Source organism: Sphaeramia orbicularis, chromosome 20 (genome assembly GCF_902148855.1).
Source record: "Sphaeramia orbicularis chromosome 20, fSphaOr1.1, whole genome shotgun sequence".
Classification (NCBI taxonomy): Eukaryota; Metazoa; Chordata; class Actinopteri; order Kurtiformes; family Apogonidae; genus Sphaeramia; species Sphaeramia orbicularis.
In genome coordinates this window covers 143,206-156,900 of record NC_043976.1, presented here as the reverse complement: position 1 = coordinate 156,900, position 13,695 = coordinate 143,206, and the positions used below count along the sequence as shown (strand labels likewise).

The following is a 13,695-nucleotide window of genomic DNA, read 5'->3' as shown; positions in this document are numbered from 1 at the left end:
GACAGGCTTTCTGTGCAAAATGTGCCCGTGCTGCCTGGGTCTAAAAAGGCATATGTGTGCACAGGTGCATTTGTTCTTTGGCTCCTGACTTGCACAGCGACAATAGACAGAACTGAATGATCTTCAACAACTAAGGCCTTTTACGATGTGTCTCCTGCTCATCCTGTCTGATCTTCAGAGTGACTATGTCTGTCTGTGACTGGTAAAATATATAGGCCCACCCAGGTGCATGCTGGTCTATCTTTGTGCTCCCTATTTATGCCCAGGTACCCACGGTCTAAACCAATAAGAAAACACAAAACAAAAAGAGACTAAATACCAAAGAATAAAAACAATAACCATAAAAATCAAAAAATATATTCTAAATATTAAACAAAAAATAAACAGTTAGTGAAAATTATTGTATTTTCATCCATGATCCGTAGGGATGATGGAGTGATATTATAATGAATAAGAAACAGGGGAGTGGAGAAGGAGATGATTGACTTTAGCAGAATATATGAATAAAGTACTAACCAGTAGAGAAGTCTCTTTTGTTAATTTTGTTTCAGGAGACCTGGTGAAATCAGACCCAGTGGTAAAACCAGGACTGTGGGTCCTCATTAAAGGGAGAAGGAGAACAGCTGGACCAGTTTGGAGCAGAAGGGTCCATTTCAGATTGTTGAAAATTACAGAAAGGACGACCTGGGTTCACCTCTCACACTGTGAGAGTCACAGTGACAATTGGGTGATTTGTCCACCTGGCGACTGTGGGGAAGTTCTGGGCTACAAAGGGGATCCCTTTAGATAGATAACAATTAGGGGGGTCATCTGAAACCCAGTGAAGAAAGCACCAGATCCCAGTCACTATAGAGGATAAATCACTCATACAGGTAATCAGTAAAAGGTCCCTATGAAAACCTGATCATGGACAGACCTCAGCCATGGCATCCATTCAGACACCCTGGGATGTGTGGACTGAGAGATGCATCAATCATCACAGCAGGAGATCCAAGGGCTGACATCAACTAATAAAGACTATTGTTTTGTGTTGTTTTTTCTTTTCTTTTTACTTTACACCTCTCTATAGATGCATATATTCTGCTAAAGCTAAGATATATTCATACATAGTTATATATACACGTATAGACATGAGATTATAGGATTTATGTGGTTGATTGCTGAAATGTGAACCAGTATAGATGGTTTTGAATTTTAGTATAATAAAGGTTTGAAATTTTTAGTGTAATGGAAAAAATAGACTCTTGATCAAGAATGATATGCTCATATTATGATGTGATATTTTTAAATGTATAACAATTGTTCAAAAATTCCATTGATCTGTGTTATGAAGAATTGCTGTTTCATATGTTATGAATTATTTCAGCTTACACATATGGCATAAATAGAGGTAATTTTATGGTTATATTGATGATAGCCATAAAAGGGGGATAACAAAAACAGACATTTCATCGAGTTATTGACATGATAAAATCATGTCAAAAGGGGGAACTAAAATATTTTAATTTGGGTGGTTGAATTCTTGGATTGAATAACATGTTAGTCAGTATTAGTATTTTATTAGTAGTTTGAAGATCAGTTTACAAGGATTATAAAAGTGATGTGCATTGGAATGTTCTGGGTCCATTTCCCCACTTGGGGTGTGAAACCTCAGCTGAGTTATATGTTGTTAGTGATCGGATCAAGTCAACAATAAATGTATAAAAATGAGACCTAAAAGAATCCGGACTTATTCTTGGAATTTACAACAAAAGAACACGTTTACAGTGACCCCTGCATGAGGTCCACACCGACCCGTACCCTCATAGTATTATAAGTAGGACGGAAACCAACCCGACCCAACACACACGACAACCAGCAATTGAAAAATGCGCTTGCATCCCCGTTGCCAGGTTACCGGACAGAATATGTAAAGTGGACGGTTTTTATTCCCTTTTCCATGTCAGCTAGCCCTAGTAGTAGCAGTGTAGGAGTATAGTGCGCTAAGCTAACAGAAAAAAAACTTTAAAAACCACCGAAAGAAGGAGCCAGAGACGCAAAACTTCAAGACCAGGACCAGGACCAGGACAAGGACCGGACACCGTAGAAGAACCAGGACCCGGACCCGAACCAGGACCCGGACCCGGACCGACCGGGAGGAAGTTTGCCGCCATGGCTAAGGTAAGAAAAAAAGTCATTTTATACTAGTCATTTCATCTACATAACACTTAGAGCAGGATTAAAACATGAAAAATTAATGTAAACCTGTGTCATACTGTATCAGATTACCAAACCCGTAGGCAGAAAAGATGCTAATATCTGTTTGTTTACTCTACTTAATCAGTAAATTTGAAGATCAGAGTAGCGCACCTATACTTTTAAATAACAATATGCAGGTCTGATGGGTAGTTTTAGTAATCAGAGTAGCGCACCTATACTTTTAAATAACAATATGCAGGTCTAATGGGTATTTTAAGTAATCAGAGTAGCACACCTATACTTTTAAATAACCAAATGCAGGTCTGATAGGTAGTTTTAGTAATCAGAGTAGCACACCTATACTTTTAAATAACAATATGCAGGTCCGATGGGTAATTTAAGTAATCAGAGTAGCACACCTATAGTTTTAAATGACCATATTCAGGTCTGATAGGTAGTTTTAGTAATCAGAGTAGCACATTTATACTTTTAAATAACAATATGCAGGTCTGATGGGTAGTTTAAGTAATCAGAGTAACACACCTATACTTTTAAATAACCAAATGCAGGTCTGATGGGTATTTTAAGTAATCAGAGTAGCACACCTATAGTTTTAAATAACCAAATGCAGGTCTGATGGGTAGTTTTAGTAATCAGAGTAGCGCACCTATACTTTTAAATATCCAAATGCAGGTCTGATTGGTAGTTTTAGTAGTCAGAGTAGCGCACCTATACTTTTAAATAACCAAATGAAGGTCTGATGGGTAGTTGTAGTAATCAGAGTAGCGCACCTATACTTTTAAATAACAATATGCAGGTCTGATGGGTAGTTTAAGTAATCAGAGTAGCGCACCTATACTTTTACATAACCAAATGCAGGTCTGATGGGTATTTTAAGTAATCAGAGTAGCACACCTATAGTTTTAAATGACCATATTCAGGTCTGATGGGTAGTTTTAGTAATCAGAGTAGCGCACCTATACTTTTAAATAACAATATGCAGGTCTGATGGGTAGTTTAAGTAATCAGAGTAGCACACCTATAGTTTTAAATGACCATAATCAGGTCTGATGGGTATTTTAAGTAATCAGAGTAGCACACCTATAGTTTTAAATGACCATATTCAGGTCTGATGGGTATTTTAAGTAATCAGAGCAGCGCACCTATACTTTTAAATAACCAAATGCAGGTCTGATGGGTATTTTAAGTAATCAGAGTAGCACACCTATAGTTTTAAATGACCATATTCAGGTCTGATGGGTAGTTTTAGTCATCAGAGTAGCACATCTGTACTTTTAAATAACCAAATGCAGGTCTGATGGGTAGTTTTAGTAATCAGAGTAGCGCACCTATACTTTTAAATATCCAAATGCAGGTCTGATTGGTAGTTTTAGTAATCAGAGTAGCGCACCTATACTTTTAAATAACCAAATGAAGGTCTGATGGGTAGTTGTAGTAATCAGAGTAGCGCACCTATACTTTTAAATAACAATATGCAGGTCTGATGGGTAGTTTAAGTAATCAGAGTAGCGCACCTATACTTTTAAATAACCAAATGCAGGTCTGATGGGTATTTTAAGTAATCAGAGTAGCATACCTATAGTTTTAAATGACCATAATCAGGTCTGATGGGTAGTTTTAGTAATCAGAGTAGCGCACCTATACTTTTAAATAACCAAATGCAGGTCTGATGGATAGTTTTAGTAATCAGAGTAGCACACCTATACTTTTAAATAACAATATGCAGGTCTGATGGGTATTTTAAGTAATCAGAGTAGCACACCTATAGTTTTAAATGACCATATTCAGGTCTGATGGGTAGTTTTAGTAATCAGAGAAAAATATCTATACTTTTAAATAACCAAATGCAGGTCTGATGGGTAGTTTTAGTAATCAGAGTAGCGCACCTATACTTTTAAATATCCAAATGCAGGTCTGATGGGTAGTTTTAGTAATCAGAGTAGCACACCTATGCTTTTAAATAACAATATGCAGGTCGGATGGGTATTTTAAGTAATCAGAGTAGCACACCTATAGTTTTAAATGACCATATTCAGGTCTGATGGGTAGTTTTAGTAATCAGAGAAAAATATCTATACTTTTAAATGACCATAGTCAGGTCTGATGGGTAGTTTTATTAATCAGAGTAGCACATCTATACTTTTAAATAACCAAATGCAGGTCTGATGGGTAGTTTTAGTAACTTTTTAGTAAGTTTAGTAACTTTTTTGTACGTTTTCGTTTTAGTGACTACTGCATATGGTCATTTAAAACTATAGGTGTGCTACTCTAATTACTAAAAATACCCATCAACCTGCATACAAAATTACTCACTTCACCTAAATAGTACTCAAATGAAAAGTAAAACTGATAAAAAAAACAGAGATTTATTAAATAATCGGACAAGTTTGAGCTAAAACTAAGACTGATATTAAGAAAAACTGAAGTTAACTAGTCAATTTATTTAAAAAACTCTTAAAGCAGGAGTAAAAGTGATGCAAAACTGATGTAAACCTTGTCATGTTATGTAATAAAACTCAAAATAAGACTGATATTGAATAAAATCTGAGGTATATGTCAAAGAATAATTAATTTTACATGAAACCGAGACAAACACCAAAGCAAAAATCACCCAAAATCACTGAATTTATCAAAATAATACTCAACAGAAAGTAAAACTGATAAAAATAGAGATTCATTAAATAGTCTGACAAGTTTTAGATAAAAGTCGACGCCCACATTTCCTGAAGGAAATGTAGTTCCTGGTGTTTGTCTCTTGCTGGATTTGTGGACTTGTGGCTCGGTGCGATGTGCCTCTGAAAGTTATGTTGTTCCACATAAAATTTTTTGTGTATACGTTGTTTATTCCAAAAGCCATTTCCTATAACTGTGCAGCAGTACAACAGTACAGATAAAAAATATGGATGAGCTGAATTACTGAGTGTTTTGAACAGCTCAAAGCAAACACATCACCCTGTTCTGAAACAAAGCACATCCAAATGACAGGAGTTGAATATCAGAATGAATCATTTGCATGAAAAAGTTTGAAAAGGTTGAATGCTTACTTGATTTCTGTATTTTCCAGACCCTGCGAGGTTGGACCCGGCCCCTGCTTCGTTGGCCCCAGGCATTGTCACCAATTCCTGAGGAGACCCCTGCCTCCAGCTGTCCAGCGCAGAGCCGCATCCCAAGACCAATTCGGTCTTTCCTACGGTGCCTGCGCTCCAGCAAGAAGTACCAGCAGTATCTCCGAAGCAGAGCGACGGACCCCCGCCTTCTGCCTCTGGCTGTCCAGAGGACCCCGGCGGACCCCCCCTTTTCGCCCCCAGCTTCCAAGAGGACCCCGGCGGCTCCCCGCCCCCCGCCTGCGGCTGTCCGGAGGACCCCAACAGACCCCCGCCTTCCGCCTCCGGCTTACCGGAGGACCCCGACGGCCCCCCGCCCCACACCTCCGGCTGTCCCGAGGACCCCGGCGGCCCCCTGTCCCCGACCTCCGGCTGTCCCGAGGACCCCGGCAGGCCCACACCTTCCGCGTCCAGCTTTCCAGAGGACCCCAGCGGTCCCCTGCCTTCTGCCTCCGGCTTTTCGGAGGACCCCGGCAGCCCCCCACCTCCCTCCTCCGGCTGTCCCGAGGAACCCGGCAGCCCCCCGCCCCCCTCCTCCGGCTGTCCCGAGGACCCCGGCAGAACCCCGCCTTCCGCCTCTGGCTGTCCTGAGGACCCTGACGGCCCCCACCCTTCCACCTGTGGTTATCCCAAGGACCCCAGCGGCCCCCCGCCTTCTGCCTCTGGCTGTCCCGAGGACCCCGGCGGCCCCCCGCCTTCCGCCTTTGGCGGTCCGGAGGACCTCGGCAGACCCCCTCCTTCCGCCTCAGGCTGTGCCAAGGACACTGGCGGCCCCCCGCCTTCGGCCTGTGGCTAACCCGAGGACCCCAGCGGCCCCCCACCTTCCGCCTCTGGCTTTCCCGAGGACCCCGGTGGCCCCCTCCCCTATGCCTCCGGCTGTCCGGAAGACCGCGGCAGCCCCCCGCCTCCGCCTCCCACTGTCTGGAGGCCCTGAGTGCCCGGGATGGAGCAGCAAACCCCCCCCCCCCCCCAGCCCTCCACCCCCGGGGGGCCCTCCGTCTTTTTCCTTTCTTTCTCTTCTTTCTTTCTTTCTTTCTTTCTTTCTTTCTCTTTCTTTCTCCAGCCCCCTCCCTCTCTTCTCTCTCACTCCATCTGTCCTTTCTTTCTTTCTTTCTTTCTTTGTCTTTCTCCTGGCCCCTGCGGGGTTGGACCCGGCCTCTGTCATCCATCGCTGAGGTTACCTCCACCTCCAGCGGTCTACATGCCCTCAGTTGAATGGAGCAGAGCAGTGGTCCCCTACCTTTACCTCTCCTCTCTCATTCTCCCTCTTTCTCCCTTTCCTCACTCTCTCTCTCTTCTCTCTCTCTTTCGTATCCTCTCGTTCTCTCTCTTCTCTCTCCTCTCTCTCTCTTTTCCTCCTCTCTCTACTCCCCTTTCTACCTTCTCTCTACTCCATCTTTCTTTCTTTCTTTCTTTCTTTCTTTCTTTCTTCCTGTCTTTCTTTCTCTTTCTTCCTTCATTCTATCATTCCTTCTTACTTTCATTCTTTTCTTTCTTTCGTTCATTCTTTCATTCTTTCTCTCGTTCTTTCTCTTTCTTTCCTTCGTTCTCTCATTCCTTCTTTCTTTCGTTTTTTCTTTCTTTCGTTCTTTCCTTCTTTCTCTCTTTCTCTTTCTTTCTTTCGTTCTCTCATTCATTCTTTCGTTCTTTCATTCTTTCTCTCTTTCTTTCTTTCATTTTTTCTCTCTTTGCTTCATTCTTTCTTTCTTTCTTTCTTTCTTTCTTTCTTTCTTTCTTTCTTTCTTTCTCTCTTTCTTTCTTTCTTTCTTTCTTTCACCCCAGCTGGTCAAGGCAGATGACCATCCTCCAGGAGTTTAGGTCTGCTCCAGCTTTTCTTCCTTGTTAGAAGGAAGTTTTTCCTGGCCACTATCACACTAAGTTTTTGCTCCTGGAGGATTCTGTTGGGTTTCTGTAGATTAGCTCAAAAGTCTAGTTTACAACAAATTGGTTTGATTTGGTCTGATTTGGTCTAATTCTGTCTGATTTGATCTGATCTGATTTGATCTGATCTGATTTGGTTTGATTTGATTTGATTTGGTCTGTTTTGATACTAATTCCAATAAACTGCTTAAACTTCATCTTTTTCTCCTGTGTTTTGTTTGGTTACTTTAATTGTGCATGTCATTTCATGAGTGGATTGGACCTCACTGATCTAGTGGTTCGTAGTGGAAGACAGTGTTTAACTCCTAGCGGTTCTTTCCATACTTTTGAGTTTGCCTTTATGTAACACATCAAAAATGTTAACCACATTTGTTATATATTTTTCAGCACTGTTTCACCTTGATGATATGATCATTCCTTTGCACTTTACCTTATTTAACATATTGGACCCAATAATACACAAATATAGTAGGATACAATTTGAAAAAACTCTATACTATTTATTAATAAGACATTCCTAATCATGGTCTCTCATCTGTTTTCGAAGTTGAAAGAGTAAAGCAGGTGTGTCTATGAACATATAAAGGTGTCTATCTATTAATCATATCTCCAGGTTTTCATGGTGTATTAATCTCAAACAAAAACCTTTTTTCTTTTCTCACGCTTTGATCACCCTGGAGGGTTAAAGAGCAGAGTTTAAGTGTTTGTTAAGGCATCTACCACAAACTGTAGATTTAGAAACTGTACATTTAGTGTTCATGTGTAAACTGGTGAGTAAGGAAGTAGTTAATGCTACTGTAATAGTTGGAAAAGCTCTTCCAATATTTAACAACAACTGTGTCTTTTCATGACACTGTTTGTAAAATGTTGGGTGGTATAAGCCCTCACAGGTTGGAATACATCATTAAGGTTCAGTTCATTTGGAGAAACGTGAGACAGAAACAGGATGAACAACTGTAGTCTGAAAAGGAACTTTGAAAAGTCCAATGTCTGACTAAGAAGTAGAGGAAGAGAGAGTAAGTATAAAGTTCTATACAATAGAAATAGTCCAAGAACTCTAAAACATATGATATATGATGTGGTATGTGTGATAGGACTTTGTTCTATTTCACTACTGAGGCTTTTACAAAACAGAAAACTGGACTCATTTGTGGAAGCACCCAAACTGAAAGGCTTAACTGAGTTATTCCAGGATGTAGTGGCTATTTGTCATCAAAATTAAATCAACTTAAAGGTGACTGAACTTAAGACTGTAACATAACTCAAATAACCACTAGATGCACCATGGGTTTGTGGTTTACACAGTCAAAAATACAATGTCCATATCATAGACGTAGTTCAAGTGGTTTATTGTCAAGATTTTGCAGGAAAAACAACAACTAAGGTCTTCTGTGCTGTCTCTCCTGCTCATCCTGTCTGACTGTCTGATAAAAAACCATAGGCCCACCCAGGTGCATGCTGGTCTAACTTTGTGCTCCCTATTTATACCGACGTGCCCACGGTCTAAACCAATAAGAAAACACTAAACAAAAAGGTGCAAAATACCAAAGAATGAAAACAATAACCTTAAAAACTAAACAAAAAAACTAAACAAAAAATAAACAATTAGCAAAAAAATACTAAGTTAGTAAACAAAAAAGGTAAATTAACTTTAAACAGAAAACTAAACCGACAAATAGCTCCTACACAGGAGATGATTTCTTTTTAGTTTGTGTTAAAACTTTAGAAGACGTTTCACTGAAATTCAAGAAACTGAACCATGAAATATCTGTGAAAAATCCATCAATGACAAATAAGCATTGGCAAAATGAGCAGCTCAAAGATGTCATATATTTAATATATTTTAAAAGCATGCAGTAGATATGTTAAATAGTAAATTTGATGTTTTGTTTTTTTTGTAGTTTTGCATTATGTTGAACTTTTCAGTCCTTTCTATACTGTCTGGTAGTATAATTAACATGCTGATCTGAAAGAATGATTTCTTTTATTGATGTGAAAGAAGCAAAACAGAGTGTATTCAAAGCCAGAGGTGCTGGTGAGTTTCCTGTGGTCACATTAGAAAGGTTGGATGGGTTCAGTTTTGGTCTGGTTCTCCTGTTCATCAACCAGCACTGCTCCTCCTCCACAGCAGGGCAGTGTCCAGTAGACCTTCATGTGGATGGACTTTTCTTCTCCAACAAGAACCTACAGGAAAGAGGCAGTGAAGATTTATGTTGGTGTTTCCACTCTTTTTCCTTAAACAGACTTATTTCCATATCACAGTTAATTCCACAGGTATTCAGAGGCTTCCAAACATTTTTTCCAATAGCGTCTCTTTTACCCACCTTGAATATCAAGTTTTTTCCAGCTCCAATCTGAGCCCGATAATAAATTGCCACAAAGGTACCAAAAATCTACACTGAAAAAAAATTAAAAAAATTAAAAATGGAGTGCCATTTACTTACTTAAAAAAACCTAGGCAACAATTTCCACATCGAAATCCTAAGTAAATTTTTCTTTAGAAATTCCTAAATAAAGATTACTTGCTAGTAACCATTACTAAATCAAACATACTCAAGTACATTTTACTAGCATATGTAGTCCTTCAACAAAAGATCCTTCCGAGTAAATTTCACTTAAGAACACCTTCGCATGTCACAAAAACCCAGTAAATTATAATAATGTTTTTCAGTTTATTTACCGAACTTTTTTTTGCTTTATTTCAAGAATTATTTAAGGAAAATTAACAAAGTATTTACTGTTTTTACCTCTTAAAAATGTGATTATATTCCATTCTTAATATGTCTACTTTTTACTCAATAAAATGTTGTTAATTGAGGGCTTCAACAAATCATGAAATGAAACACAAAATAACAGATTTTTTAAACAGTACCTTTTATTAACATACCCTCATGGCAGAGGTGAAAATATCAGTGCTTCCGAATGTACTTGGAAAACAATTACAAGTTTGTTTGTTTTTTTATTACATTACATTACATTTGACTTATTAATATATGAAGTATTGAAAGAAAAAGGGTACCCACACTTTAGACTGGTACTGCTTTTCATAGGAATGATTACATATTATTTTAGTATTTTAAAGGTAACTTACAACAGTTCAATCTAACACTTCACAAAGTACAATTTTTACACAATCCTGCAGTGTGGTAATTGCTGCCATAACAAAACATATACCCGTTCAAAGCTATAACTATTAACAGATACAGTATCATTCCAACTCATAAAAAGGCGAGTTATTTTACAATTACGGTCAAAACCAGTAGATGTTTTGCTGCCAAATGCAGAAGTGCAGTGCACCATGAGGATTCATTTTCTCTTATGTTTTGGTCCAAAACATTATTTAACCAGAAATTTAAAAACCCTCATCCCTCTTTCACTTTCACCAGAGTCTGTCATGTCATTTTGGACCCTCAGATTATCATCATGTATATGTTTTTAGTAGTGCTGGGCAGCGATTAAATTTTTAAATTACAATTAATGGCATGGATTTCTGCAATTAATCACGACTGATCACACAATTATGGAAGGGGGGTGGTTTGCCGGCATCAACAGTGTGTATTGCCTTTAAGTGATATTTCAGACTCAAAGTACTCCAGTGATAAAAAAATAATAATAATTCCACATTGCAGTGCTTACAAACAACTTTGTCCTTCTCAACCCCACCATCTGAAGACATTTAAAATGAAAATGTCCATGTAAAAGACCAGTACTTTTCTCCATGTTTATTTCCCCACCAGTTTATTTCCGGTGTTGAGTGACTGACAAGAGTCTTAAGCCCACTAATAAGTACTAATATTAATAAGCCCAATAATATGTGATGCTCAGTTGTTAAAAGCAAACAAAGGGGGTCCTCTAGTGGTCGGAATAAATTGCACTAACGTACGTTTTGTCCTTGCGGTGTTCCCGTAGCCAGTTCGGACAGAAGAAGAAGAAACTAACCCACGTTTCTTGCACTCTGTTTGTATGACCCGAAAAACGTTTACCTGTGAGTATTTTATGTCCAGTTGTTGTAAGAATGAGTAGTATAAAATATTTCTGATGTGAACTTTTGTTGCTGGATAAAAAGACGTTGTGAATCTTAAATTAATCTGTAAATGCTAATCGTTAGCGTGTCTATGGATTTTCCCTATTAAGTTTGCATCGTGCTAGCGGTCTTTTTTCCATTCAATTTAATGTATAATGCCATGTAAATGTACTAAGGCAATGAACACAGCTGAGACATATTTTTTATGTATGTTGCAGTTTTACAGTGAGTCTCAAGTAAAAGATTTGGAGAGAAGTTTTGGGCGTCTGGCTTTTCTTGGGAAACCTGTTGTTTATCTGCCGAGCTAATCGCTACACGCACACAAGCAGGGGCAGAAGAATAGGAGTTAGAATAAAACGGCATTAATGTGAGATTTAAAATATTGTTGGTGTTATTTAATGAATGCCTTAATGTGGTAATAACGCCTTAACTTGCCCTCCCCTAGTTTTAAGTTGATTTCAGTTTGGGAGTATGTGAATGTAAAACAGCGGTGCTAAAAAACAAACGCTGCTTTAAGAAAAATAAGGAGTAAGTTCACATATGCTGTCAAAACGTATCAATTAAAAACAGAACTTTGTGTACATAAACCCAGCACCCCCCTGTCACTTCTACTGAGTCATCCCACTGGAGTACAACCCAGAGGCACCTGTTCAGGTCCGACTGCAGCTGTATGAGCGCATGCGCACATATGTTTGCGCTTGTCCAGGATGTGAACCACTTTAATGATGCCTCTGTTGAAACGCTGGTCTTGGTCAGTTTAGTGAACATGGACAGTTGTTTTTGGACTTTAGTTTCCAGCTCTTTTACCTTCTCTTTACAGAGGCTGATTCCCACCGGAGAATCTCCAGAAAAGTTGCTGTGAACTTTGGTGAAATTCCACTCCACATTGTATCTTTTACCGACTGCCAGGCTCCGCCCACAGATCACACACACACACACACACCCACACCCACACACACACACTTGTCTTTCACATTAGTCAAAAAGAAGTTGGTGTCTCATTGTAGGTGAAAATAACTCCTGACTAAACTCCGCCCACATCGTTGTGGGGCTAAACCCACTTCCTGTCTCACATCTGGTTCATCCTGCTCCTCCTCCCGCCCCTCTCCAGTGTCAGACAGCAAACCAGCGCTAAAGTTTGATTGACAGTGTAGTGGCTATTTGTCATCAAAATTAAATCAACTTAAAGGTGACTGAACTTAAGACTGTAACATAACTCAAACTAGAAGCACTTGGAGAGCGCAGACCTCCGCCAAGGCTGATCAGTGGGCCCCCCCGTGGGCCCCCCCACCCCGATCACCCCCAAAAGATAGTCATTTTTTCCTTATCCCATTTCCAACAAACCCTGAAAATTTCATCAAAATCTGTCCATAACTTTTTGAGTTATGTTGCACACTAAGGGACAGACAAACAGACAGACAGACAGACAAACAAACAAACAAACCCTGGCAAAAACATAACCTCCTTGGCGGAGGTAACAATAACCATAAAAATGAAAAAAACATATATTCTAAATATTAAACAAACAAAAAATAAACAAAAGTTAAACAATTAGCAAAACAATATTAAGTTAGTAAACAAAAAAGGTAAATGAACTTTAAACAAAAAACTAAACCGACAAATAGCTCCTACACTCCGGCCCCTAATTGTGCACTTAATCACAATTACACTCATAAACTAAATGGAGATATTCTAACAATATCTGCGATGAGTGTTTCTTCATCTTCTTTCTGGACCTGAAAAAACAAGAACAAAGACAGAGAGGTAGATAGAGGTATAAGAGGTAGTGCAGATAGAGGTTTTAGTCCACAGCTGCCTCCAGCAGCAGGCAAAGCTTGGTCACTGGTCTCTCCAACACACTGGTTTTGGTCTTCAGTTGCACAGAGCGAACCAGGCCTCTGGCATCAGTGTTTACAGACAGAATTCTGCCCATCTGCCAGCATCCTCTGGGCGCAGTGGTATCTGCAATCAGGACAACATCTCCTGGACTTAGGTTTCTTCTTGGTCTCATCCACCTTTGTCTTTCCTGCATAAGTGGCAAGTATTCAGAAATTCATCTTTTGCAGAATAATTCAGCCATGTATTTTACTTGTCTCCATCTTTTCCTCAGGTACAAATCCTTTTTTTCAAACAATCCAGGTGGTATGACAAGTTTGCCCTTTAAGGTCAAGATGTGGTTTGGTGTGATGGCTTCCAAATCATCTGGATCATCAGAGACTGTGGTGATCGGTCTGTCATTTAAGATGGCTTCAGCTTCGCCAAAGATGGTCTGCAGTGTTTCATCATCCACAACCTGCTGCTTAAGGATTGAGGTGAGAACACTTGTCACTGAACGAATCAAGCGCTCCCAAACACCTCCTTGATGTGAGGCTGCAGGTGTGTTAAAATGCCAGTTTATGCCATCTTGAGCCAAAGTTCTTTGGATTTTGTCCTGGTTTAAAGCACTCAGACTTTCTTTTAGCTCTCTGCTGGCTGCAACAAAAATGA

At 39.5% G+C, this 13,695-nt stretch overlaps 1 protein-coding gene across 1 annotated transcript; it reads left to right on the top strand.

Moving 5' to 3' along the window:
* The first annotated feature begins 2,151 nt into the window (after nucleotides 1–2,151).
* Nucleotides 2,152–6,099, top strand: LOC115411670 (proline-rich protein HaeIII subfamily 1-like). Its single transcript, XM_030123883.1, has 2 exons — nucleotides 2,152–2,160; nucleotides 5,344–6,099. The coding sequence occupies exons 1-2, from the start codon at nucleotides 2,152–2,154 to the stop codon at nucleotides 6,097–6,099; spliced, it is 765 nt and encodes a 254-aa protein (XP_029979743.1).
* Nucleotides 6,100–13,695: the final 7,596 nt, after the last annotated feature.